General features: G+C 39.6%; 1 protein-coding gene across 3 annotated transcripts in view; it reads left to right on the top strand.

Moving 5' to 3' along the window:
* Positions 1-27,964, top strand: part of RSRC1 (arginine and serine rich coiled-coil 1) — a 366,678-nt gene that overhangs the window by 106,184 nt on the left and 232,530 nt on the right. For all 3 annotated transcript variants that reach the window (XM_073359563.1, XM_073359564.1, XM_073359565.1), the window contains exon 5: positions 27,723-27,759. In XM_073359563.1, coding sequence (XP_073215664.1) covers positions 27,723-27,759 — 37 coding nt within the window. The remainder of the gene's footprint in view (positions 1-27,722; positions 27,760-27,964) is intronic.

Here is a 27,964-nt window from a genome sequence, read left to right as displayed (position 1 = left end):
AAAAGACTTTAGTTTCCCCAGTGAATGACTTAGAATTAATGTTGTTTGCAACACAACACAAATGAGGCTAACCGCTTATTCACGCTTGTTTAACTTCAAGCTGTGGGCTAGCTTCTGCTCGGGATAGCAAGGAGTAGAAAGTGCATTGCTTCTTCCTGTTTCCCTAGTAGAAGGAGGATGAGAGTGAGCATAGCAGCTTGGGGAGAAGAGGGAGGGAATGTGAATATTGCCGCCTCTTATCCATGTTTTGCCACTGCTGTGAGAAGCGCAGCAGTAGCTGAGTGCAGGAAGGGGCAGGAAAAAAGGAGAGAACATATTCACTGTAAAGTTTTTAAAAAAATATAGCAAATATTTTCATTTTGAACAAATAAGGGTCTGATTCAAGTGGACCTTTAGACCATTCTGTTTTAACATTTGATATAGTTTAAAAAAAATTATGAGAAAGGGACTGTTTGAATTGTAGTAGTTTTGAGTAAACTGCTTTTTCCTGAGAGCATAAAGCACTGCAGTTTAAGGGTTTTATTTACTCAGAAGATGGTATCTTGATAGATATAGATGCTAACTTTGGCTGGGATTTTCAAAAGCACCCAAGTGACTTTTGAGCACTACTGAAAATTTTGTCCCTAATATTCTCCTAAGCATTCATGTTTTACTTATGATTCAGATAAATGACCTTCCGAATCCAGGGTCTGTGCAGTTTAGTATAGAAAGAATACTGTAGGAAAACACTCCTTTTTAACTGTAAAGGCATGTAAAAGCATATTCATGTACAGGTTGAGTACATTCATATATGAATTATATATAGAGAAAAATATGTGTTTGGTTTTGTTTGCAGTCACTCTGTAAAGTAATTGGAATAGAAATCTTATGAACATATGATCTACTTTATCATAGCAGTTTTCATATATCACATTCCTGCCAGGGAAAATATTCGTTTTATATAAGCAACATCATGATTTTCCTTTTCTTGGTCTTTAGGCTGATACTGTGTTTATGTAACACAATAGAAATAGTCTAATGTGTTTATACCTTTATATCTTCTTAGCTCAAATATTGGATACAATTAGATGTAAAACTGTTATAACTTTAAATATTTGCATTGAAGCTTGAATTCTTGTAAATGAGATGTGATTTACATTTCTGCAATAGGTGTTTTTTGTCTTCTAGGGTTAGCTGTGTAATTCTATTGGGACTGTTCGTAAGTTTGATTTTTTTTTAAGAGATATTGATATAAACTATTCAATGTTAAATCTTAAATTGCAAAGAAACAATGAAGGCTATTAAAAACTTGGCATTCTCGATCTGACAGAGAAGATCATTTCCTGATACTTCTCTTCGTGAGAACCAATTTGAATTAGACATAATTCCCTAACATCACCTTGAATTTCCATCTGTGTAAGCCTGATGTTCTTAAGCATTTTGCATTTACCTAATGCTCTGGGCTGTTTTCACTTAGCACGTATGGAAAACTGTGACTATCTTAAAACTGTAGATATGAATAACAATTGTTTGCTGATCTTACCCTCTATCTCCCTGGGTAACCTGCAGTCTGCAAAGGCTGAATAAGTGGCAGATAGCTTTTGTCATCCCTTATCCGAGCTGTACACTTGTAAGGAAGAGCAGGGATAATCGCCTAAATCTAATTAGGGGTTAAAAGAGGCCATGACTGTGATGTGGCATTGAGACACCTTACTGTATCAATCCTGTTTGCATTAGAAAAATAAGGTTGTCATATTGATTATTCAAATTAGCTTGTATTGGCCATGGCTCAATGGTTTGTATTGCAGCTGAAGCAACTGAAGGTCCCAGCTTTTCAGAGAAGACCTATGCTTATAGCATATATTATGTGGTGTCTTGTTTGCTAAATTAGGGTTTAAAAAACTAAGAGTGGGAGAGTTTTTATTAGAATTAAGGGTTTAAGTGACCATCAGAAAGTGAAGTTGAGCTTTTATGTGAGACTTTTTGTTGTTGCGGAAAACGTTTATTAAATGAAGGCCAGCTAAATTGTTTTAGATCTTTGGTTGAAGAAATTAGTGTTGGAGTTAATAGAACTTAAAAGATTCTATTTGTGCACTAATTGATGTTTAGCTCAAAGTCAAATGGGACTAAAAAGAGCAAAACAATTTAATTCAGATCAATTCCAAATTCAAGAGACAATGAATTCACTTGGTTATGACTTTCAAAATCTTCCTGTTACTGGGATATTTTACTATTTTAAAAATATTTTTTAATATTGGGAGAGTTTTGTGTCATTCAACAGCAACACCTGGTGTCACCCTGACATGGTATTAATGCTCTAGAGAAACAGCATTAATTTCAGTCCTTGTAGTAAGGATAGCGTTGGTGGTGATAGGAGACCTCTATATGGGAGGGGCAAATCTTTATGAAGATTCTGGTTTGGCATGAGCTGTACCACTTTCAGTCTTTCCCCCATAGTCTGAAAGGGCTTCCATCTTGTGTGGGTGTTGAGTGTGGCTGTTTGCACTAGGCATTGGTGGTGGTGTGGGGTAAAGATACCTAGTGCTGGGCCAAGAATTCTTTTTCACTGAAATATTTTTCCTGTGTTGACCTGGTTTCTTTAGTTTATCTGTGCAACTGTCCTCAACACTGCAGGATTATCTGGCAGAGTGCTAACTTTGTGGAGGAAGAGTTCATATCCAGCCTGCTGCCTGAAGGTCTGGAGAAGGGTCTTGAGATCTTTCCTCTTCCCCAGCTTTATAGCTGCTCAAGTAGGAAGTCCATTGTGCTGAATAGAGGCCTTCAGCCTTTCTCTGTTCTTGAAGGGCAATCAGTTGATGAAGTTGCACTCCTGAACTGGCAGTGCTGTTGGGCTGTAAATGCTCTCCATCCCCTCCCTGCAAAGTGGTGCCTAGTCTTCTGTGTCTGACTGGTACTGAATGGCTCCCTCTGGCCCTGGAATGGGTAACATGTATGCAGTGCTAAACAGAAAGCTGTGGAGTACTGTCTGGGTGGGGAGGCAGAAGAATCTTGGTCATGTAGGTGGGGAAAAATGTTTATAGGGAAAGGGCCTGTGGACATGGACATGGGTAGGAGACCAAGGGAAGAGGTGAGTAATACTTACTATTCCTCACCAACTTCCCAAATTTTGTTTAGAATGTGTTTGTCATCATCCTGTGAAAAAATGTTAAGTCTTGATAGGACCTTAATTTGAACAGTATCATGTGTCTCATTCTTTCAATATTTGAATACCACTGAATTACTTTTAATTGCCTTGGTTTTTATCTGAGAAACAAGGTGGGTGAGGTAATCTTTTATCGGACCAACTTTTTTTGGTAAAAGAGACAAGCTTTCGAGCCACACTGAGATCTCCTTCAGGTCTGGGAAAGGTACTCTAAGCTTTTTATATCACTTGGTTATTTTGTTTGAACTTTTGGATTCTGACTTTTCTAATAATTTAAAACTTGAAAAATATTGTGCACAAGTCTCATGGCTCTAATGTTTTGCTTGACCAGACAGTGAAATTAGGTGGTTTATCCTGGTACCTCATTGCAGTTTTGTTTGTCTAAGAGGCCATTCAATACCGACCATTGTTTAAAAAAAAAAAAAAAGTCTCTTCAGTTGCTTGGAAATACTCCAACTGAATTTTTGTCCTCTTGGGACGAAAGCTTGGCACTTCATTTCAAGACATAGCAACTTGGTGTATCATGGTTATGATTTTCAGCCAAACCTGGAAATCTAGGAAATGAGCCAAAATCGCATTATGCTCAGCAGTATCAACATGCTGTTTCTAAAGGCAGTAGGCTGGCCTATTCATTTATTGCATACTCTGAATTTTTATGTTGTAGTGACATTTGTGGAAGACTTCAGTTAAAGCATTTTCATTGGAAAGCGAACATAGATTGAAAATATATAGACCACGTTGTGCTTAATTGGTAATGAACGAGGTGCTGGGGCTCAAGTAACTCTTTTACTTTCATAACTGATGTGGGACCATGAACTGCCAAGCCTAGAGGTGCTGGGGCTCAGCCCTGGCAAGCTCTGGTGCAAATTAATCACTGAGACTGCCAATCATATGCTCATTGCTGAGATGTAATATTTACTTTTTTTCCACATTTTCAGTTAGAAAACATACCATTGCACTGAAAGGAAGGAGTGATCTTTGTGAATTTTTAAAATCTATCATAGATATTCCTAGTAGGCCTTAGGGTAAGTCTACACTGCAATTAGACACCCGTGGCTGGCCCATGCAAACTGACTTGGGCTTGCGGTGCTCAGGTTATGCGGCTGTTTAACTGTGGTGTAGAGGCTTGGTCTCGGGCTGCAACCCAAACTCTGGGACCCTCCCACCTCACATGGTGTGAGATCCCAGGCTTCTGCCTGAGCCCGAACATCTCTACACTGCAATGAAATAGCCCCTTACTCTGAGCCCTGCGAGCATGAGTCAGCTAGCATAGGCTAGCCGCAGATTTTTAACTGCAGTGTAGACATACCCTAAGTGTGTCTAAGAGTAGGAGATGAAACTCGGGAGATCTAGATTTTATTCCTGATCTAAACACACAGTTCATGTAACCTTACACAAGTGACTTGACCTCTTTATGCATCAGTTATCTATCTGTAAAATAGGAATAATAATTACCTGCCTCACAGGGGCATTGTGAGGATTAATTCACTAATATTTATTAACTGGCTTAAGACAGTGGTTCTCAACCAGGGGTATGCGAACCCCTGGGGGTACAAAGAGGTCTTCCAAGGGGTATATCAACTCATTTAGATATTAGTCTAGTTTTACAACATGCTACATAAAAAGCACTAGCAAAGTCAGTACAAACTAAAATTTCATATAAACGATGACTTGTTTATACTGCTCTATATACTATGCACTGAAATGTAAGGACAATATTTATATACCCATTGATTTATTTTATAATTACATGGTAGAAATGAGAGAGTAAGCAATTTTTCAGTAATAGTATGCTGCTTCACCTTTGTATTTTTGTCTGCTTTTGTAAGGAAGTAGTTTTTAAGTGAGGTGAAACTTGGAGGTATGCAAGACACATCAGACTCCTGAAAGGGGTATAGTAGTCTGGAAAGGTTAAGAGCCTCTGGTTTAAGAGTTGTTGATAGTACATGAGATTACAGAAGTGATCAGCATTTTGTGGGTGGTAATCCAATTATCTTTTGCACTTATATTGGTCCTTTTGCAATGGAATTTACTATATGAGAACGTTCACTTGAGATCTTTTGTTTATCAAATATTGCAAGGAGCTTTCAGAATAGAGCATGATGCTAATGATTTCTGCAACAACTAGGCACAATTGGGTAAAGTTTGGCTGCTATTTTTGGTTAAGGTCCTTATTTTTGTTGCTTCATTTCAGAACTTTAATGCTGTAATATGTTTTGTTTGTTGTTTAAATGTTATTTAAAAAGGGGAAAAATAAAATAAAAGTGAATAAACTCTGAACAAATTAGGAAAAATACCACATATTACAAGGAGTAATAGTGGCTCTTCCATAAAAGTGAGAGGTCCCCCAGCATCTGAAAGTGGAAATTTTACAGAAATTATGATACACTGTTTTCTGTGTGGTTTGTGCCTTCTGGATTATGTCTCGTACTTCATAAAATGCAATAGTCACTGTAGACTCCTCTCTGAAAATTTGCGAAGGCTAAGACTTATAACTGCCCTTTTTTTTTAAGGTTACTCACAACTAATGAGTTGCCCACCATGCTGATACATCATTTTATTTCCCTACAGTGAAAGAAGAGCATACAGAAAAATGTCCCCATACCATTTATTTTATCGTAGCCTGTGATAAATATCCACTTAGTGGAAAGAGACACTTTGCTAGTGGAGTTACCAAGTTCATCCCTAACACCAAAAGAGGCAAAGTCAGGATGGAAAGATGGAAGGAAGGAATCAGGCATACAGTGCAAGGACTAGAGAGCCAGTCTTCTTAACTGCTTGTTGGACAGAGAGCCAGTCTTCTTAACTGCTTGTTGGACAGTAAATTGATGGAGTGTCCATGTTTGTTCTTGTAGATCTGTGGATTGTCTTCTGATACTATTGACCAAAAGACAGTATTGATCCAGGAGCAGACTCTGGCTGGGGCAGGTGGAATTGCACTTTGGTGGCATTGTACTCTCCCATCTGAGAGAATCTAGAGAGTTGTAGTTTGTGCTTGCTCATCATCTGCCTCTGTTACACCACCCTCCCTTTTCCATAGGTATGTGAGGCCTTAAATGAAGACCGTGAAGTCATATGGGCTAAGGTAACTTCAGTATGCAGCTGAAGTTCTACAAGAAGTATACTATGTAACCTCTGTGCTGGCTTCCAGTCCATTTTCAGATGCAGTATAAAGTGTTGGTTTTAATCTATAAAGTCCAAATTGGTTAAGATCCAGGCTTCCTCAGAGGCTGCTATTTTTATGGTACCCTGTTTTCTTCAGGAATCTCTTGGCATCATCACAGCAAAAAAATCTTTGAAAAAGCTTGGCTGTAGATAGAAATAGTGTTCTATGAGTTTTTTGCTTTTTATTTTGGTCCACTTGGTAAATCAGTAGTGTGAGATGCTAATTGTTTTCATTACACTGAAGGAATGCCAAAATTCAACGGTAAAAGTGCTCAACAAGATTTTTGTTCTTTGTTTTTTTAAGGCCTCAGACGTTGCTTTTGGGCAGCCTCCTCCATCTTGTGAATTGCCTCCCTGCCAATTCTCTCCTCTGTTGTCCACCAGAGACCTTGAATGTGAAGCTTTGGAAATAAAAAACAGTACATCCTTTTCTACTTAGGACTTGTCTACTCTACAGGTTATGTTGGTATAACTTATGTCACTCAGGGGTGTGAATTAGTCACCCCCGGGTGACGTAAGTTACACTGTCCTAAGTACCAATGTGGACAGTGGTATGTCGGTGGGAGAGCTTCTTCCACTGACATAGCTACCGCCTCCCGTGGAGATGGCTTTATGATGCTGATGGGAGAGCTCTTTCCTGTCAGCATAGAGTGTCTTCACCAGGTGAGCTACAGGGGCACAGCTACATCAGTGCTTCTAGTATAGATTAGTCCCAAGTGAAAGGTGAAAAGCATATTTGGTAAAACAAGGTGTTTTGGGGAGTTAATTGAACAAGAATAATGTAATTTGGTGGAGACGGTGGACTGGAGCAAGAAAGGGAAGGTGATTTGCTGAGAAAAATGTGTTGACTAAAAAGGCCTGGCACTGGTTGTGTTTGGTCAACAGAAGATTTTAAAAACAACTTAGATATAAAAAAAATTGGTGTCTTGGGCTTGGCTACCCTGTCCCTGCAGCAGCCTTCCTCGTGTTAAACTGGTGCAAAATAGATCTCCTCCAGTCCCCCTTGTAACTCCCTTTAGAGACTCCTGCTGGGATCACCTTCTTCTTTTGTTTTGCCTTTTGGTAATTTTTTATTACTTCTAGCAGCCTGCCTCTGCTTCAAATAAGAGCAGGAAATGTCATCTCCCAAGAAAGCAAACTTGTAGTCCCAAGGTATTTTACTTAGACTGTTGCTGAGTCCTGGTCACTCTCAATTGTGTTTGGCCTGGCAGACATGAGACAACCCTGCTAACACATGGGGAATCCACATACATACAGGCTTTCCATGGCACAGTAATTTCATGATACATTTTCATACCATCATCCACTATTCAGAAGCGGAACAGACAGAAACCCTAATTCATCATACAGCTCTATCAGTGTTTAGTGTCCCAGTTGTTTCTAATTTACTGAGTCCTCAGATAGTTAATTACTCTTGGAATCAAGAAAAATTTTAGCCTCATCAGATGATTTAAAGAACTTAGTTGGTCCTCTGTATTCTAGATGTAGCCTTGTTAGATATAAATCCACAGTGGCTACTTTTAGAATATGGCAGTTTTTTTGATACCTGCATAGTTCTTTATATTTTTAAAAAATGAAGGACTATTATCAAGATATATCACAATTTAAGACCCTTGGGTACTCTTATCTGCGCTGTGCCTTCAAAGTCTTTTTGGTTACATTATCTGTACAAGTAATTATAGTTGTTTTGAGGCTTGGATACTAATGCAGACTTGTTTTTGAGGATGAGCACTGAAGAGGGAAGTTGAGGTAGTTGGCACAATCTGGAGTCAATGATTTAGTTATCTATGCCCCCGACCTGCTTCCTCCCAGATGTCAGAACCTCCATCTGTTTTCTCAGGAGCCCCAACTAGCTGCAGTTTTTGGCTCTCCTTTTGTTTTAAAACATGCCCAATTTATTTTTAAGACTCTATTCTCAGTCACCTTATCTGTAGAAATTACATCTTGGTCAGATATCTTACTTTTGAGGTTTTCAACTAGAGTTTTCAGTCCTTCATACTTTGATGAAATGTTGTCTGTCTGGCCTTCATTTTATAGCCAAGGAATCCTCCTCCCCCCCATCAAGGCTTTTAATCACCAAGTCCTGGTTTTAGGTGTTGTAAACTTCAGGTCTTGCAATCTGTGATGCTTCTTAAGGTTATGAGGCACCTCACTACCATCTGCCCTTACTGTGAGGAAGCGTTGTCTGTGCCTGCTGGAGTCAGCTCCTTGACTCCCAGCCACGGGCAACACAGACACTCCCCTCTCACCTTATATAGGCTCTGCGGTTCCTCTGTATGCGCAGTCCAACTCCTGAGCCTTCCACTGGACACTCACAGTATTTTACAGATATGCTATTCCCTCAGAAATAGTGCACCTCAACTTATAAGTTTCACCTCAGGATCATTGCTGTGCTTAATACGCAATACTTAGATATGCTTCTAGTGAAAACAAGTAAAAGTCAAGTAAACAAATGGTTACATAAAAAATAAAATAATAAAATGCTTTTTACAGGCTACACTGAACTAACAAGATGGTTTCATGTATTATAAAGGTTAGCTCACCCACAGTTTTCTTCCAGCTTCGGGCCAGCTGTGATCTTCTATTCAAAAGATGAGGAGCCAGCTGCTAGATTGGTTTCTACATTAAGAATACCTGGGTGTGACTTGGCACCCCCAAATATAGTTTCAACAATCCAGTGTCTTCACTTGAAACTGCTGCTTTCAGAATTTATTTTGGTCTTCAGTAAAATAATCTTTTTAAATAACTTAAATAATTCTTCCCTTAAAAATAAAATGGTGATGTTTTTGACATTTATGTCAACCAGAAAAATACTGGAGGACGTATGCTAACAGCACAATGGCTAGAAAGTAAATTAGGATAAAGTACAAATAATATTAAAGGAAGTTATTTTATGATAGTCTTGTATGGGTCAATGAATTTCTATTTATAGCATTTTAACATTTTATTAAGATCCTGGAATCACTGAGAGACATTCTTATAGATTGTTTTATTGCATTTTCAAAATGCTGTTAAATCCAAAAAGTTTATTGTTGTCAGTATGTCAGTTTACCTTTGTTTCCATTACTCATTTGAGAGTGGCTATTCCATCGTGCTCTCTAAACATTTTCATGAGGAGGATCTGTTTTTATTCCTCCATAGTTCTGTGTATGATCAGACATATCAGAAGACCTTTTCAAAAGTTAAGAATTCAGGAGAGTTTGAAAGTGGTCTGTCTGACTCTGCAGAATTCTCTAGCAGATGAAAAAGAAACAAATTGGTTAATTGCTAAATACAAATGGCAGTTTAGGATGACCTTTAGTGTAGGTACTCTACAACTTCACAGCAAATGAAAAATATTAAGCAAAGAATTTTTTGGGAAATGGTAACTAAGTATTCTGAAGTTACGTAGAGTTGCTTTTGCCGGGACAAGAGAAGACTTTACATCATACAGAAATGAGAAGCTGCATGTGCTCGTCACACAGTTAAATAAATTTAAGACACATGGGACAAGATCTGAGTTTGTTGACATGAAATTAATCATGCTTTCCTCAGGGGGATATTTTGAACCCAGACTGAAGGAGCCCAGAGAAGTCAGACTGCGGGGAAACCTATAGGAAACAAACATACAGGAAAAGCTTTTATAAATTGGACTTTTTATACCTCTGAATATTGTTGCATGAGATAGCAAAAGGACTTCTAACGTACAAAACTGGATCAAAGCCAAGTTTCAATCATAATTCACTAAGCAACAGAACTACAGTGAGCTAACACCTTGTAAGGTGTAGCTGGACTTTATCCAGGCTTCTAAGTCACATAGATCTTAAATACTAACAGAAATAAGCTTCTTTTGCTTAGATTTCTGACATACACCTTGCATATCCTAAAAGTCTCATCTCATCCTCAGGTTTCATGTTGGCTGTGGTGATTAACAAAATGTTGATCATTAGTGACAAGCACCTACCTTAGTATGAATTTACTCATTTACTTACATAAAACACTTTATTTTTGAAAGTATACACTACAGAATTGTTTTTACTTTTTTTATGAAAATAATAGTTTATTAATAAAAGTTGCTGAATGTCAGAAGTTACTAAATAATTGGTTAACCCCCCTACTTCTGGTTCAGTGGGTGTTGGGAGCATATTTGATCAGAAATGGCTCCGCAACCTCACTGTAGCATCTCAGCAGTGAGTGGGGATGTTGTTCAGACAAGAAGAGGGGAAGCATCCCTCTCAAAATGGAGGAAATGGAGAAGAACACATACCTGAAAATGCCAGAGCTGGGTCTCTCCAACTCTTTGGGTTCTTCACATCCCATTGGCTGGGCAAAAGGGGCAAGTGGGAGCTGATTAACCCCTTTGTCCCTCCTCCAATAATTTAAACTTTTCAGGAGCCCCTTGACTCTTCAACAGCCTCGCCCTCCTTCCCTGTATTTGTAGATACAGAGCTGTTTCCAGGATACTATGGGTCTGTCTGATTGCCTTTTTGGGAGGATCAGGAAGGATTTTTTTTCTCATTGGGTCAAATTGGTGTAGGTCTAGTGGGTTTTTTCCTCTCAACATTGTGGAGGCATAGTTGGGGTAAAGAAGAATAAGATTTGCAAGTCTGATATTTAGAGATGCTTATAGGAATGTTTAGTTTGTTGAAGCTTGAGATAAATGAGACCCAGGATTTTCACTGGTGGAGTTTATACCTGTAAGGAGAAGAGGAAACTTAAAATCTCCATAGACTGAGGCTGTCCCTGATACCCTCTACCTCCTCTCCTGAGGGCTGGGTGAGAGGACTCAGAAGCAAGCCAAGTCCCAGGGCTGAGAAGTCTATTGCAAGTTATTGGTTAAATGGTGAGATCCCCATAACGCAGGGGTGGGCAAACTTTTTGGCCTGAGGGCCACATCAGGTTTCAGAAATTGTATGGAGGGCTGGTTAGGGGAACCTGTGCTCCCAGGTGTGGCCCATCCCTTATCCGCCCCGTCCCCTGACGGCCCCCCACAGGACCCCTGCCCCATCCACCCCTCCTTGTCCCCTGACAGCCTCCCGCTGTCTCATCCAACCCCTCTTCTCCTTCCTGACTGCCCCCCCCACCCCGGGACCTCTGCCCTGTCCAACCACCCCTTCTCCCTGACTGTCCTGTGCTGTCCCATCCAACCCCCCCCACTCCTTCCTGACTACCCCCATGGGACTCCTGCCCCTATTCAACCCCCCTGTTCCTCGCCCTCTGACCGCCCCGACCCCTATCCACACCCCCGCCCCCTGATCACCACCCCAAACTCCCCTGCCCTCTATCCAGCCCCCCCTGCTCCTTGCTCCCTTACTGCGCTGCCTGGAGTACTGGTGGCTGGCGGCACTACAGCCGTGCCACCCAGAGCACCAGGACAGGCAGCCGTGCCACCCGGCTGGAGCCAGCCACGCCACCATGCAGCACAGAACATCGGGTCAGGCCGCAGCTCTGCACCTGTGCTGCCCGGCAAGTGCTCGCAGCCCCGCTGCAAAGAGCATTGTGCTGGTGGCGTGGTGAGCTGAGGCTGTGGGGGAGGAGGAACAGCAGGGGAGATCCCGGGGGCTAGCCTCCCGGGCCAGGAGCTCAGGGGCGAGGCAGGAGGGTCCCGCAGGCTGGATGTGGCCCACGGGCCATAGTTTGCCCATCTCTGCCGTAACCCCACACTGGACCCATTTAAATGCCTGGTAAGTGAGATGGCATAGGTGTATACTGCCTATGCCCAGTTTTAAGTAAATAAAGTTGTGGTCCACTGCTTAAAATCCATCCCAGTGTCTGTCTTTCACCTCCAAGTTCTGAGGAAGTACAGTGTTTTATTTCTTCTAAGACTCTTACATGTTTTATGTAAACTCTGAATCCATCTCGAATTAATATATACTTGGAGGGAAAAGAACAATTTCTGTTTGAAAGTGGGGGACCACATATTAACTTGATTCTAGAAGTTTTGGTGTGTCCTTCTGCAGAAACCTTAGTAGGATTGCAGAAAAAACAAAATTTTCAACAGAAAGGGATTAAGTCCTGGTGTAATATAAACATATACACATAACTGAATTGCATTTTCCATTTCATCTTAAATATTCTTAAACCACAGGAGCATCTCTGTATTCAGAGCCTCTGAAGAGGCTTTTAATACGAATGAGTCTGTGTGTGCTCTGGAAACTTATGGCTTTCTAATTCCTTGGAGAAGAAACTTCTGCTGTAAAGAAGTATTTGCACTGGGAATCTTGGAAAGCCTTGTTTGAGTGGTGGTAGGGGATTATAAAGAGGAACAAAAAGTCTCATGGAAAGTATGCAAATCTTGTAAGAGGTGTACAGCAAAATGGTTCCCTTCATTCAGGAAAAAAAGATGATATTGCTATTACTAAAAAATAATTGAATAATAAAGTAAAATATATACACAGATGGCTATTGAAAATTTACTACTTGGCACTGAATATGGGTAACAGACTTGAGGCTGGAGAAGCTTAACTCAGCTAAGAGATTAAATGTAGACATGGCTTTGTTCTTCAAATTGGGATCTATGAGGATAAAAAACATCATAAAACATAATTTTGGTCACCACTCAATGAATAAGGTTTTTTAAAAGATTATTTTATTGACAACATAAGAAAATCTTAATAAAATACTTTAGTGAAAACAATCTTAAGATTCAAACAATTTTTTCCTATATTTATTTTTAGACACAAGTATTGCAAAATAATTTTACTTCATGGTAGTTAGTGGGAAAGTTATATGCAAAAAAAGTTTGCTGTTAATTTAAACATTTATTATATTTTTGCCATTTGAAAGGAAAGCAAAAATGCATTTTTAAAGATAATTAATGTAGACCTCTGTGTTACTATCCCTGGTTAATAGATAATGTATATTTAGCATTTTCTCTTATTTTTATTAGAATAAATTATTTCACAGGTTTCTGCTATATTTCATATGATTTAGAACAAAGTAAAGGCCAGTACCCTCAAATATTGTTACTTCACTGAGGGTGTATTTTTTAATGTTGTACCATAGTACTTACAAAACACTATTACAGATTTTCTTGTTGTTTACTGTGCATTGATAGTTTAGAAAAAATGGTCTGAGATTTTTCTCATGTGCCTAATGATTTTTAAAACAATAGACCAAGGGCCTGAAGGAATAGAGGAAGTGAATGGACACCAATGTATCCAAATATCTAATTTTGCCTAAAAGCAAGTGCCGGTAGATAAATGCCCATAAAGGGATTTCTTTCTTAAGCCCCGTGGATTTTTTTTTTTTTTGCAACTTTTTGTGAGAGTTAGAAATGAAAACCATTCATCTAGTGCCCCAAAGAACGGCCTTATTGAATGGAATAACAGTGTAATGTACCATTGAAGGCAGGATTGAAAGTGATTATCTTGTTAACTCTTGACAGTTACCGCCAGCTTGAAATAGAACTGGCAGGCTTGATTTGCAAATGAATTAGAGCTTTTTCATTTTGTGCCAGGATCATCTTTTTATATTCTGATATGACAGATGCTATGTTCCATGCTTTTGTTTCTCTTCCATTTTATACTTGCAAATAAAAAACAAAAGATTACAATAGTAATTTTATTTGCATCTTTTCTCTTGGAGTTTATTCTTTGTGTAGAAGTTTTTAATCTTATATTTTTCAAAAATTTGTTTGAGAATAGTATTGTTCCCGTAAAAATGAAATGTCATTGGTTTAAGTACGGTGGTAATTGGGTGAATGAAGGGGATTTAGAAGCTTTCAGAAAAAGGAAAATTGATTGTATTCAGACTGTTACTCTTTAAAATGTCAACTTTAAGTGTAATTCGGGGATAAATTAAATAGTACTTGTTACTGAGATCCAATAGTAATTGAGCAAAGTCTAACATTTTAAATATTTAACCGGAAACTATGCTAATAGAAAACGCATGTGTAATTTTTTTCCAGTCTTTATGATGATAACTGTGTTTATATTCTGTAGTCATCCGAACACAGATGGTAAGGTGTTAGGTATGATAATTATCTTGCACTCTTTATATGTTCCTCATTAACCTATAACATTCTTTCCTAGTCCAGAGAGTTTTTACTTGAGTAGTGTGCCTAGTACTGTTAAAAGTTATTGTCCATTGTTTAATATTCAAGGTAGCATTCTGTGCATTTACTTTGTTGGTTTTATTTTCTTAACCTATTTTTGTACTTTGAGGTCAATTAGCAACACTTCCTTCTACCACTAATTTCTATCCCTGAAATGTTTTATGCACTTTCACCTACAGGATGTGTTTTAATTGAGTATGTACTATATAACTCTTAAAAAAAAAAAGGGGGGGGGGGAATAGTCAACGTTGTCTAATTTATTGAAGCTGTAACAAACGATACAGTTAACAGAAGCAGCTACATTCAAAACCCCGAAGCTTAATCACTCATGTTTGTTGGGAATACAAACCTTGATGATAAGGTTTTACTCTTCAAAAAGGATCCGAGGGTGAGGAGCAAAAAAATGAGACTAAATTGAGACTGAATTGAGAAATGGTTTGAATTCTCATTGTCCCGCTATACCAAAAGAAGGATAAGGAGACATTTTGACATGGGTTTAATCAGGCTGCAACTTGATTATTAGATGTCTGGGACTGTCTGGCAGATAACAGAATATAGTGCAGGTAACCCCACGTTTATTCCATAATTACATGGGGGCTTCTGCCAGCTCCCCCTCTTTTTCCATCCAGGTCCCTCCAGCCAATCCATTGCTGGGACCTTACCATCCACTCCCCACCCCCACCCCCTGGAGGGTTAGGGTGGGCTACAAGAAAGGGGGGTTGGCTCCCTGCCATACCAATCATAGGAGTCTCCCCTCCCCCACATTTGTTCCTTTAACGAACATCTCTCTTTTTAGTCCTTTTTCAAGCCATTTATCTGGTTACTGTATACGTTCCCTATGGCTACCTGCACTGGACATCTGCCACAAGGAGGTGCCAGCGACTGTGTAAAAGGGCGCTTCAGGCACAGGGCTGCCCCTTTTAAACCTTTCATTCCCATAGGATGAGTCAGCGATCACACTGACCTCTCCTCCCCTTTTGCAGCAGTTTTCCCACTCTCCCTCACCCCTGTCCCCCAGCTATAAAGCACTGTTCCCTTCGTTCGGCCAGTCAGACAAATGCCCTTCCCCGCCCCACTTAAAGGTGCGGTGCGGTCAACCTGAAAAAGTCACTGCTTGTTTGATAGTTTACAATATTTCCTAATCTGCTTTGAAGTCTCAGAAAAGTAGTATTTGTAATTCTTTTGGATCCTCCTTTGGCTGGAATACAGTGACATATGCTCATTATTTTCTGCTTAAGAAAAACTTTTCCCATAAAGAACCATGAGTCTTCTCTTGACCTGGTTTAAAGGGCTCACATTGGGGAGCAGTATTCTCTTTTCAGGAGCTCCGAAGTTAAGTTTTGTATTCATTTTAGATGTCCAAGATCTTGAGTATGAGTGTATTGGCCAGGGCTGAACTGTGGTTGTCTCTCTTCGTGACCATCTGAAAACATCTTGACTGTATGCACCATTGTCTGTCTTAAGATAGTGGGGAAAAAATCATTAGTAAGGCAAATTGTTTACCTCTCTGCTCTTATGAAACTCATTGATATGCACCAACTTTAGCACCATCAAATTTTTGGTTTATTTTATTGTTGAACAATTATACCTGTGCTACTTTATTTTTTATTTTATTTTATTTGTTTTTGCTAATTTCTCCTCTTCTTTTTCTCTGCTTTTGCAAGTTACTTTCATATGATCTATTTGTATATTTATTGTATTTTAAATGTACCAGTAATTGGCCAAACTTATTCTTATTTTTCCAGAGTGGAGTAAAAATCTTTTCATGTGATTGGGAGTGGGGGAGCCAGCCAGCAAATCACATACCAACTTTGTGGTCTTTCAGTCCGCATGCCAGCTGAGGACCACTTTAATCCCCGTTGTAAATTAGAGCATCCCAAAGTCTGTTCTCATTTGCACACTGCTTCCAACGGCTACCTGGTCTGTTTTTGGTAACTGCCATAGCCAATGTATAGGGATTCCCCATCCCACCCCCCCTTTCCAGTAGAAATGGTTCCTGAAGAGAGGCTGGAAAGGGGATTGACATAGAGCCACTAGTTTTACTGTACACTGCCCTGAGAGTCTCCATATGTAAGGGTAAATCCCTGGTAGCCCATTAAGCAAGCTTCCTAATTGCTTTGCACCACCAGAATAAAGGCCAGATTGTGGGCCAATTTTTCTGTTGTTTTTCTCCTCCAATACGTTTACTCTGCATTTGTCATCACTTTAGTCATTTTCACTATTTTCCTGAATAGTCATGTTCCTCTACTGTTTGTGCGGATCTTTCCAGTTAGGGAGAAACACACACGTGCGCACACACACACACAAACACACACACTATGTATGTATATTTTATTACAAGAAAATGTGGGTGCAAATCCAAAATATTAGCAAGGGGCAAGTGTAGTACCCGAAACTACTAGTAACTTGATTTTTCAGTTTGATTAGATTTCAAGTTGACTGTGGCCCTTTAATGTTTGATTGCTGGTTTTACAGATGGGAAAAAATTACACATCATCTTAATATTTCATATGTCAGATATGCCAGTGATGTTGCATATTATGGCAAAGTTAAGACAAACATGGATCTTTTTCCTCCTGTGTTAAGGCCAGCCTCCTTACTTTGAAACTGTTTGGGTAGATGAATGATCTATTTAAAATATTTAAGTTTTAGTGATTGATTAATTGTGATATATTATTTGATTGCAAATTATTTCCTTCATTATTTTAGGAAAGTTTGTTTCAAATATTATTCTTTCATGGGTCAAGTGCTTGTTCTTCCCACACATAGGCTTGCTTTGATGTAATTGTACAGTTGTAGCTGAATAGATGTAAACGCTACCTGCGTTGAAGTCCACGTGATTACTTTTTCACACTAAAGAAGGAGAAAAAGTCGTGGTTAAGACAAATGGATTTGCAGGAATCATCTTTGTGTAGAGAATAGAATAGGGAGCCTAGCTAATAGTGCCCAGAAAAATGCAAAACATGGGTGTGATAATTACTGAGCATGCTCAGTAGCTTTTATTAACAGTCAATGAGAGTAAGGCACCTAATTCAGTTGGCACTTTTGAAAATCCCACCTGTTATGTTTTAGCCATTATAACCTGAAACATTGTCTCTGAAGAAAATGTGGAAGCCTGCTTTTCCGTGTGTGATAAAGTATGTACATGTAAATGTAATGTTGAAATCCTAGTTTGTGATGCAGATGTTACTCAACTATTCTTTCATTTTTGTGGGGTGGTAGCAACATTATAATTAGGATCCACCAGGATTTCCATTTCAACAGGCATTAAAAAGGTCTATAAAAAGTCTGTTTTGAGTTATAAGATCTATTGTAAGTGTTTGTTGTGATTTAAGCATTGCTTGAATTTCCAGTTGCAGTTTGTGGTGATAAAATATACCGTAAGGTTAGTTATGATATTTAAAAGTACCATTTGACTTAAAATTTTCTGCTGTCTGTTTTCTTCAGTTTCCTTTTTAAAAACTTAGAGCAATCTTAGGTATGAAATGTGTGTGATTCTTTGCTTTGAGTAGATTGGAAAAATGTTTATTAAGTGTGGCATGTTTTGTATAAGATAGTTATTTAAGGTTCACAAAGTTATTCTTTTGATTAGATATATTGACTGCAATGACATAAGGTGTAATGATAGCGCAGGAGTTGTGCTGACACCATGTTACTGATACTTGTGGGGGAATTCTGTGCCACTGCATGCACGCAGAGTTAATTTCCTCTGCAGATTTCTTTGCTTCCCCACAGAAAAATGACTTTCTGACAGGGAAGCAAAGGGAAGCCGCAAGAGCAGTCACACGCCCCCCTGCATCCGGACCTCTTCTGAGCCCCTCTCTCTGCATCGAGAGCCAGCCTCTCTGCATCCAGAACCCCCCTACCACCAGACCTCCACCTGCCCCACCAATGAAACTCACTCTTCCAGCATCAGGACCCCCACTCCTGCACCCAGATCAACCCCTGCTGAGCTCCTTGCACTTGAACCCCCACCCCGATGAGCCCCCCCGCACCTGCCCCCCACCCCAGCGTGCCCCAACCAGTTGCATCCCACCAAGCACCACTTCCCCAGCACTCGGACCCCCCTGCTGAGCCCACCCCCGCCTCTCTACACCCAGACCCCCGCCCCCAACTGAGCCTCAACCACCTTCACCTTGGCCCCTCTACAGAGTCCCATTCCCCTACATCCAGAACCCTCTGAGTCCCTGTGCATCCAGATCTTTCCCAAAGGCGCCTGCTCCCAGATTGCCCCACACCTGCATCCCCACACACTAAGCCCCTCCACAATTGGATCCTGCTGGGCTGATCCTGCTTGTCCCACACCTGGATCAGGGGCCAGGGCTTTGGCATCCGTGTGAGACTCTGTCTCTCTCGCTTGTTATCTTGGTGTGTGTGGCATGGAGGGGGAGGGGCAGGGTTAGGGTTTCTGAGGCAGGCCTGGCCCTTGCACTGTATCAGGGCTGGGTGCAGCCTCATTGCCAAGTCCATGTCCTGGGACAGGGAGAGAGGTGATCTCCCCCCTCCGTGCACCCAGTGGCCTGTGCTCCCCACTGCCATGCTGGAGCCTCCACATCATTGACAAATAAAATATGCAGAATTTTGAAATATTGCGCACATAATTTTTATTTTTGTGTGTGTATGCAGAATTTTTTATTTCTTGGCGCAGACTTCCCTCAGGAGTATACTGGAGAGAGACACACTGCATGATCAAAAGTTGGAATTGTAATCTAGCCTAATTTAAGGTACATTCACTCCTTTTGGTGGCATGCATACACTACATGCTCCTCTAGAATGGGTATAAATAGTGGTGTAGATAGTGAGGCACTGCTTAGGTGAGTAGAATAAAGACACTTCTAAGCTATGTGGGTATTTACCCTACTCGGCGCTCTAATTGCTCAAGCAGTGCCTTTCTGTTTGCACTGATATTTTTAGCAGAGTAGTTTCCTGCTGCCTCCCTGCTGCTTGAGCCTTTCTTTTCTGTATGGAAGGGCTATTGTATGGGGTAAGACTCTGGCAGCTCCCTGCTGCCCAAGCCTTTTCCCACTCCAGGGAAAGACTCCTGCTGGCTTGCAGGTCCCTGCTGTAGGAGTCTTTCCCTGAAGTAGGGAGTCTCCAGCAGTGTGGAGCTGCCAGAGCCTTTCCTCTCTCCAATAAAAGACTCCAACAGGGATAGGCTCTGCCAGAGCATTTCATTGACCTGTATCTACACACTGCCCTGTGGACACAGCCTATTTTCATTGCGGTGGGTGGCTACACATACCCTACATGCTGTTGCTGTAATCTTAGGGGGGGGCTCTTTTGTCTCCCTGTCACGGCTAGCCCATGTGTTGTGGTTTAAGTCTCTTCCTGCCTTTAGCTAAAGTACTGGAGGATAATGCTTTTCCAGCCAGCACTCTACTGACACTTCATTGCTAAGCTAATTCATCGCAATATGATGCAAACTCGGTGGGAGTGGGATAGTAGGGCAAATTGTTTTAACATTTTACATACAGACACTTAACTTTAATCCACTGATTTGTTTCAGGATAAATTTGCATACTGCACATATACAGTAAGTAATTCATGCTGATTTGGCATAAGTTACTTAGCATACACAAGCTAATGCAAAATAAATATCTACACTGTAATGAAGAGCCATTCTCATTCCAGATCACTGCAAGTTCATCAACTTAAGACATGAAGGGGGAACCTCACCTGTGCTTATACACCTTCTCCTCTCTTCTCTTAAACTTTAAATAATGCACTCTTTAAAACCATGCATTGCTTACATGGAGGAAGGATGTAAAAACATTCCTTGCCCTCTCTCTTAAGTCACAGATTTCCCTTTCTGGTTAATTTTGAATGGTCTTGTGGGAGATTTGGCTTAGTGCCTTTCTGTGCCCCCATCTCCACCTCATCCTGAAGTCCTTGTGAGTAATTGGAGGCTCTATCTAATTCAGTGGTTCTCAAACTTTTTTTACTGGTGACCCCTTTCACATAGCAGGCCTCTGAGTGTGACCCCCCCCTTATAACTTAAAAACACTTTTTAATGTATATTTAACACTATTATAAATGCTGGAGATAAAGCAGGGTTGGGGGGAGGCTGACAGCTCGCAACCCACCCCCCTTGTAATAACCTCCCACCCCCAATTTGAGAACCCCTGGTCTAATTCTTGAGGTCTTCATGGGGCTAATGGCGGGGTCTGCTGCACCCATTCTCCTTTCTCTAGGGATGATTTAAGAGCTGGAAAGCTAGTTGGTCAAAATCCTTTTAATGTTACTGTAAGGATAGCTGGCAATCTAGCCTTCTCTTGGTCTAGCTCTGTAGCAACAGGACAGGGGAAAGTCCTTTTGGTTCCATTGCATCAGATTCTTTAATACTGATGTCAAGTCCCGGAGTGGTCTGGGGTAATGAGTTTGAGTTCATTACTTATATTGATGCCTTGCCAACCCTTTGCCATACCTAACGTGCTGAGAATGTCATCAGCTACCGTGTTGTGTGGGACAAGGCCTTTAACACACTTTTTTTTGTCTTGGACATTGTTCACAGTTATTTAGGAGACAGATCGGGGAAGCTATATTGAAATGATAAAATGCATTAATGTTAAATACTAGAAGAAAATACTTCTTGTTCAAATATTTTTCCCCAGTCTGAGTTCAATTCCAGATTCTGTATCTTGTTCTCAGTTTAGCTTACTGGATAGTGGGGTCTGTGCTTTATATTTGTCAGCCCTATATGTATTTCGGAGAGCGTACTTTCCTGACAAATTTCCCTGTAGGAGGTATCTATTTCTTCTGTTCTTCTTCTATTTCTTTCCAATAAGGCATAATATTCCTTATTGTGGCTTTCGCCTGCAGGCACCACCCCCCAGCTTCCATTGGATGGTTCCTGGCCAATGGGAGTGCAGAGCCAGTGCTCAGGGTGGGGGTCAGTGTGCAGAGCCCTGTGCCGCCGCCGCCGCCGCCCCTCCCCCCCAAGCTGGATCTGCTGTTGGCTGCTTCCGGGGTGCAGTATCAGAACAGCTAGGGACTAGCCTGCCTTAGCCGGGCAGCACCGCCAACAGGACTTTTAATGGTCTGGTTGGCGGTGCTGACCAGAGCTGCCGTGACCCAGTGCCTTACATTCCACGATCCAGTACAGGGTCGTGACCCACAGTTTGAAAACCACTGTTAAATAAAGTTGTGGCATTTGCATTTAATGGCATGATGATATTCATGTCTCATAGTTTCCATGTCCACATCAAATGTAATTGTGTGTTTAAAGACAGTAATGAAGTGCTATTGAGGACCAAAGATTTCAGGACTTCTTACGATAATGTATCAGTGGTGAGAAGTATGCTAATGGTCTGTTATGTTGAAATCAGGTACTGATTCTGCAATTTAATGCCTAGTTTTGATGACTATATACACTCATCCTAGCTAAGTCAAATTTGGTGATACAGTAATAGCAGATACTATTGTAGTTATTTGAAATTTTACTGCAAATGACAATTCATTATAACCCTGGCTTTGATTAGTTGTATCCTACCTGATATTCAAGCCACAAAGCTATTGCAGAGAAATTTAGTCACCAAGGACATAATGGAAGTTTCAAGAATTAGTCAATAATGATTTCAGTATGTAATTGAGAGACTAGGACTGGACTGCTGTGTCCGTCTTGATAATGAATGATATGCAAGACATTTCCAATTTGCTAATATTGGCTTGAACAACAGCATAAATTAAACTCAGACTTCATACATATTTCTATTGGTTTCCTCTCTTGTTTTTTATACTGTTTATTTAAGAATATAACATAAACATGTGCTAACAATCAGACTAACTATCATCACCTGACTTAGTGGTCAGTGAAAACGCAGCCCCTGTGAGACTATGTCAGTATTAACTGCATTTCAGTATGCACCCACTCATTAAAATGGCCAGAAGTAAAGCAGTACATTAGGTAGTTGTTTTTATTAGGTTTCATTGTAGCATCTGGAATACAAACATTACTGGGCTCTTCATTCAGAGCAGAGAAGGGGGAAAGAAATGTGATTTTAACGGCTATGCAAGGGAATGACACATTCATTTTTTTCCAGAGGGAGCTTTTGTCCAGAAGTAGATGCTTTACTATATCTGAGTTTGGGGGGCTGAAGTAATGTCTCTTTCCATTCTGGCATAGCCAAACTACCCTTTGCTAAGGAGAAATAATATTGAATAATAATATTGAATAATAGAAATAATATTCTAGACTTTTCTTCTTACCAAATAAAATAACTTCATGCCTAGTAGAGGTACAGGCAGGGCTGACGAGAGCGGGAGGGAAAGGGGTACTGCAGCCCTGAGTTGAGCGGGGCCCCCAAAACATCTAACATCTGTGTAGATGAAATTAAATGGGAAGGAGTGTGGCCCCAGTGAACATGATCTTCTGGGCCCAGGGTACTAGTACATGTTCTGGTCAGTTTTTAGTTATGATCCTTTACTTGTAGAGATTTCTCTGGGAAGAAAGTTTTTTTATATACTGTATTGGCCAGAAAACTGCTTCTATGCCCAAGTTGGTAAATATGGGTGGAGATCACAAAATATACCCTCTTATACAACACCTTTCATTGCAGGGAGCCCAAAATACTTGACACATTATAAATGCACAGCACTACTGAAATATGGTCTCTTCTGTGTTGGGGTTGATCAGCCACAGGATAACAAGCATTCAGCATGCCACACATTTTGTTTGAGGGAAAGGGTAAACCTTTTCCAAGGATAGGCTTCTTGCCCAGCCAGTCATAGTTCTGTCAAAACCCTCATCCCCATTTCCCCAGGCATCTTAGTTTCATAGATTCCAAGGCCACAAGGGACTATTGTGATGATCTGCTCTGACCTCTTTTATAACACGGCCCATAAAACTTCCCCAAAATAATTGCTAGAGCTTTTCTTATAGAAAAATGTTCAGGCATGGTTTAAAAATAGCCAGTGATAGAGAATCCACCACAACCCTTGGTAAATTGCTCCAATGGTTAACTACAGTCACTGTTAAAAATGTATGCCTTTTTTCCTGTCTGAATTTGTCTAGCTTCAACTTCCAGCCATTGGATGGAGTGGCGTTATACCTTTCTCTGCTAGATTGAAGAACCCATTATCAAATATTTGTTCCATGTGTAGGTACTTTACAGATAGTAATGAAGTCACCCCTTAATCTTGCTCAGCCTGTTCCAATTCCTCTCCTTCCTGCTCCTTGTTTAATCTCTCTCTCCATAATCCTGGCCTCTAGTCACCCCCACACCCCACTGGCTCCTCATCCAGTCTAGTCTCCCTCACCAGGCTCCTCATCAAATCTAAGCTCCCCTCTCCCTCTACTCTTTGTCCTGGCCTCTTTTTGGCTAGCCAGTCAATTTTTCCCCTGAACCCCGTCAGATTTGTCTCCCCTGTGTCCCATCTCCTTCCCCACCATTCCTCCCCACCAACAAGTCTGTTTCCCTTCCCAGCTCTTCATCAATCTCAGTTCTTGCCACACATATTACCCTCTCCTTTGTTTGCTGTCTCCATCACCCAGTTCCCAGTCTCCATCTCCCCTCATCAGCCTTCACTCCCAGTCCCTTCCACCCACCAGTTCTAGCTCTTGTCCCCTCTGTAGTTGAAACACGCAGCTTCTTCCTAAACACTGCACAGCAGGGCGGCAGTGGCTTTATGGCCACTGCAAATAACAGTGAAGAAAGTGGACTACCTATAAGTGGGTGAAGTGTTTTGTTTAGCTGTAGTGTGCAAAACAACAATAGTTGCTTCCTAGTATATTAAGGAAATATGTACTAGAAAATAGTATATTTCCTGAATGTGAAATTGCTATTAAATTGAATGTATTAATGCGGGTAAATTATTTGTGAAATCATTAGTTACTTGAGAACCTTAATTTTTTTCAGTAATCTTGATTAACTGTTTGGCTTCATACATATGTGTGTATTTATGTATGTCAGTATATGTGTAGGTGTAAATCAGTGTTTTCAACAAAGATCAAGTGATATAACCTGTTTCTTTGTTCCATAAACTTTCAATAATAATTTAACATAAGCTCAATTAGTTACCTGCATTGTGGTTTCAAGTAATCCAAAGATGGCTACACTTGCCTCATTGAATTCCTGGCTTGTTGTTACAGGTCCCTCATGGCCATGATTCAAATTTAGTTCAGCTGTAATTTCTTTCTCACCTAACTTCACCTTTGGGCTAGTTTGAGTGGTGTGCTTACTGTCTTTAATGTATGCTTTTAAAATAGCTCTTTACAGTAGAAATTCATAATAGAGGAAAATCATAACTCCAGAGCTGATGTGAAGGGACAAGAGAAGCAAAATTACAAATAAGTACTGTACCAAACAAACACAAAAATAAATGTTGTGCTTTGTAGATTAATAGTTTGAAAGGCAAATGTGTGTATTGTGGGGGCAGTGTAGTATGGAAAAATGAATGAAATTTCTGGAAAGCTAAATATTATTGGTGAATTTGAAATTAATATTAGCTATCCATTCTTGCACAGAACTTTTAAACTCATATCTGAGGCTGTGCATAAAACAGCTCTTGTCTCTTGTAGCCATTTACAGTGTTAAAAAGGATAATGTATTTTATTAAAATCTTAGGTGAGTTAATATTTTGGTAGTCATTTTAAAATGTATTGTGATTATGGTGTAGCAACGGTTCCAAATTTTTTTATAATACAATATTTAGAGTACAACATTAATTGTAGTATTGTTGTCTTATTATCTAAAGGAGTACATTTTTGAACAGCAAAGATAATTTTGTCTTAGCTACATTTTTACTAGATGTCATTGTATGATTGATGCATGGCATCCTTTGGCTGGAAAGATGCTTACATTGAAACTGACAGGTGCCACAAGGTTTATTTAGGACAACCTCAGCCTTGTCCTAGTTAGTTTCATAATGTTTGCCTTATGTATGTTCAACCACAGCATTTCCTGCTTTAGAGCCTTGTGTTACACCAATATTACTATCTGTGCTGCCTCAACTACAAATTGGATGAACAGCCAGTGACACTTTTTCAATATTATTACATTAAACCAAGTGGATTTTGATTGATAACCTAATATTCAACTAATGCAAAACATCAATCATGGCAAGTATATTAATTATTTAATATTGCAGTCTAATTCAGAAATCGATGTGCTGCATGAGGGGAAGGGAAACTCACTGTTCCCAGAAGACTTAAGACAGAACGATTTGAAAAAAATAACAACCCCTCCTCCCACAAAACCCTGCTGTACTCTTGTGTGTTAGGTCGATACAAATCTTTATTCATTTGCCAATAATCTCTTCCCATTTTCCACTTCAGGACCATTTTATCAATTTTGAGACCTATAATTGAATTAAGTCTGCTTTCAGCACAGGGCAAACGGAGTTGCACAAATATTGATGAAGTCATGACAGGGACAGCACAGGAGACAGACCACTAAAGAGGACAGGTTTTATACCGTTAGCTGGAAGCTTCCTACATCAGTGTCTTGGATCCTGCTTCTCAGTAAATTAAGTTCATTAGGATCTTTAGCACCACAGAAAAAATATATAGGACTTCATTTCTATCTAAATAATATGTGATCTTGTAGAGGAAGTTTTGGTTCTAAAAAAAAATAGCATACGAGAAGTCCAGATTTTTCTGTGACTTCATTTAAGATGAATTTGAAGAGAACAAGTATCCTTAGTATACATACTGAAACCTTTGTCAAAATTATAAAGTAATACTTTAGTTTCATATAGAAGAGTCTAACATTATTAACACCAAATAATTTACAAAAAGGAATACAAAATTAGCTTTGTATATTAACATTTGTGTTTTTTGTGTGAGACTACTGTAATATCAAATGCTAGTAACTAGAAAATGTAAAATGTCTTAAATAAAAGGAGATTGCATAATTACTGGAGTATTCAAAAGTAACATTAGGTTGGATGTACTTAAAATCATATTTCCGTCAATATTTTTGTATTTGTAACTCTTTAAACCTGTTTTATTATGTTTTGCAAGTTAGCAAAATAGAAAGGGCTGATGTTTACCATCTCAAAGGAATGAAGGTTTTTTTTTTTGTTTTTGCTATTTGTGGTTTTATATGTCTGAGTAATTGTTGAAAAAGAATATTCTACACATAGGTAAACACTGTTATGTGACCCAGGAATTAATTGCTTGGAATGTCATTTTTTCCTGTTTGGCATCAACAGAAAGGGATAGTTAAGTTTAGAAACAGATTTAATGTTGAATGTATGAAAGCAGAAACTGGCTGTCATCACTGAGTGCGTTTTTTGGAAATGCCAGAGAGAAGGCATCTTATCCTGTTCACTTCACTCAGCTGGGCAAATTGTTTATCCTTGTCCAGCTTGGCAAACTAGCATTGTATCTATGCACAGCAGTATGCATTAAGGATTAAGTTTTCAGTTTAAATTTTTGTTGCCTTAGTGTCTTCAGTTTCTCATTGGTCCTTCTTTTCAACCTTCCAATTTTTGTGCTTTTGTTTGTTTTTCCTTATTTTTTCTGTCTGTGCATTAGAATTTTGCAACTGATGTCAACAGAAATATGTAAAGTTCTAGCATCCCTGCCATCATTTAGTTAATTAATGTATGGTTAATTAATTATCTTCCTTGTTTATGAATGATCGGAACATTTGTTAACAAAGTTCTGGTAGAGGGAGCTCAGACGGGCACTGCACATGGATTTTGATGTGATAGTACTAGATTCTGTTTGTTTTAAAAATTTTCTATGAAGCAGTGGTGCTTTTGGTATAAAATAATTTTTTGGATTGGTACAGTGGTTCTCAAACTTTTTGTATTGGTGACCCCTTTCACACAGCAAACCTCTGAGTGCGACCCTCCTTATAAGTTAAAACACATTTCTTATATTTAATATTATTTTAAATGCTAAATTCACAACCTTATTGTTTAAAATGAATTTACCTTTTCTCACTGCTTTTCAATTAAGACCTAAAACACATTTTTATTGAATTAAGCATAAAAGTTTTTTAAAAAATAGTTACTGTTTAATATTGGGGTGTGAAGAAACTTGGCCAATATCACTTTTCACAGCAGACTTAGCTCTCCATCGCCACCCTTACTTCTGTGCTGCTGCTAGCAGCAGTGCCGCATTCAGAGTTGGGTGGCTCGTGACCCCCACATAATAACCTCGGGACGCCCTGGATTAGTAGGATCTGGGTGCCTGGATTATAACAATTGTAAGGAAAGTAAAATTTTGGAGTTTAAGTAGGTAGATAGTCTTGGCTTTAATGAGACTGTTTGTTTTTTCCCTTGTGTTTTTAATAGTCAAGATGTAAAAGTTAAGAACATTAGAAAGATAGCCAAGAATTTACATGACTTTCTTGTGACGTTTTTTGGGTTAAACATAAATCATTATAGACAAGGGTTTAGCAACTATTTACAACTTCTGTTCTTGTGTTACAGGGACTCTGGAAACATCAAAGCTGGATTAGAACATCTGGTAAGTTCTAATTTTCTCTTGAACATTTTGCATCATCTTTGATATCTGCATTCCAAATGAACACTTTTGAATGAGCTTTGAATACCTTGAATTGAGAAAGTCAACCATTTCCCAGAGGGTCAGCTTACTGTTATTATGTGAAGGCACTTACATTTTCATTTATCTTATGGTTTCAAGGGAATTTTAATTTTTTTAAATTACTTTT

Source organism: Lepidochelys kempii, chromosome 9 (assembly GCF_965140265.1).
Source record: "Lepidochelys kempii isolate rLepKem1 chromosome 9, rLepKem1.hap2, whole genome shotgun sequence".
Classification (NCBI taxonomy): domain Eukaryota; kingdom Metazoa; phylum Chordata; order Testudines; family Cheloniidae; genus Lepidochelys; species Lepidochelys kempii.
This window is presented reverse-complemented; position numbering and strand designations above follow the sequence as displayed.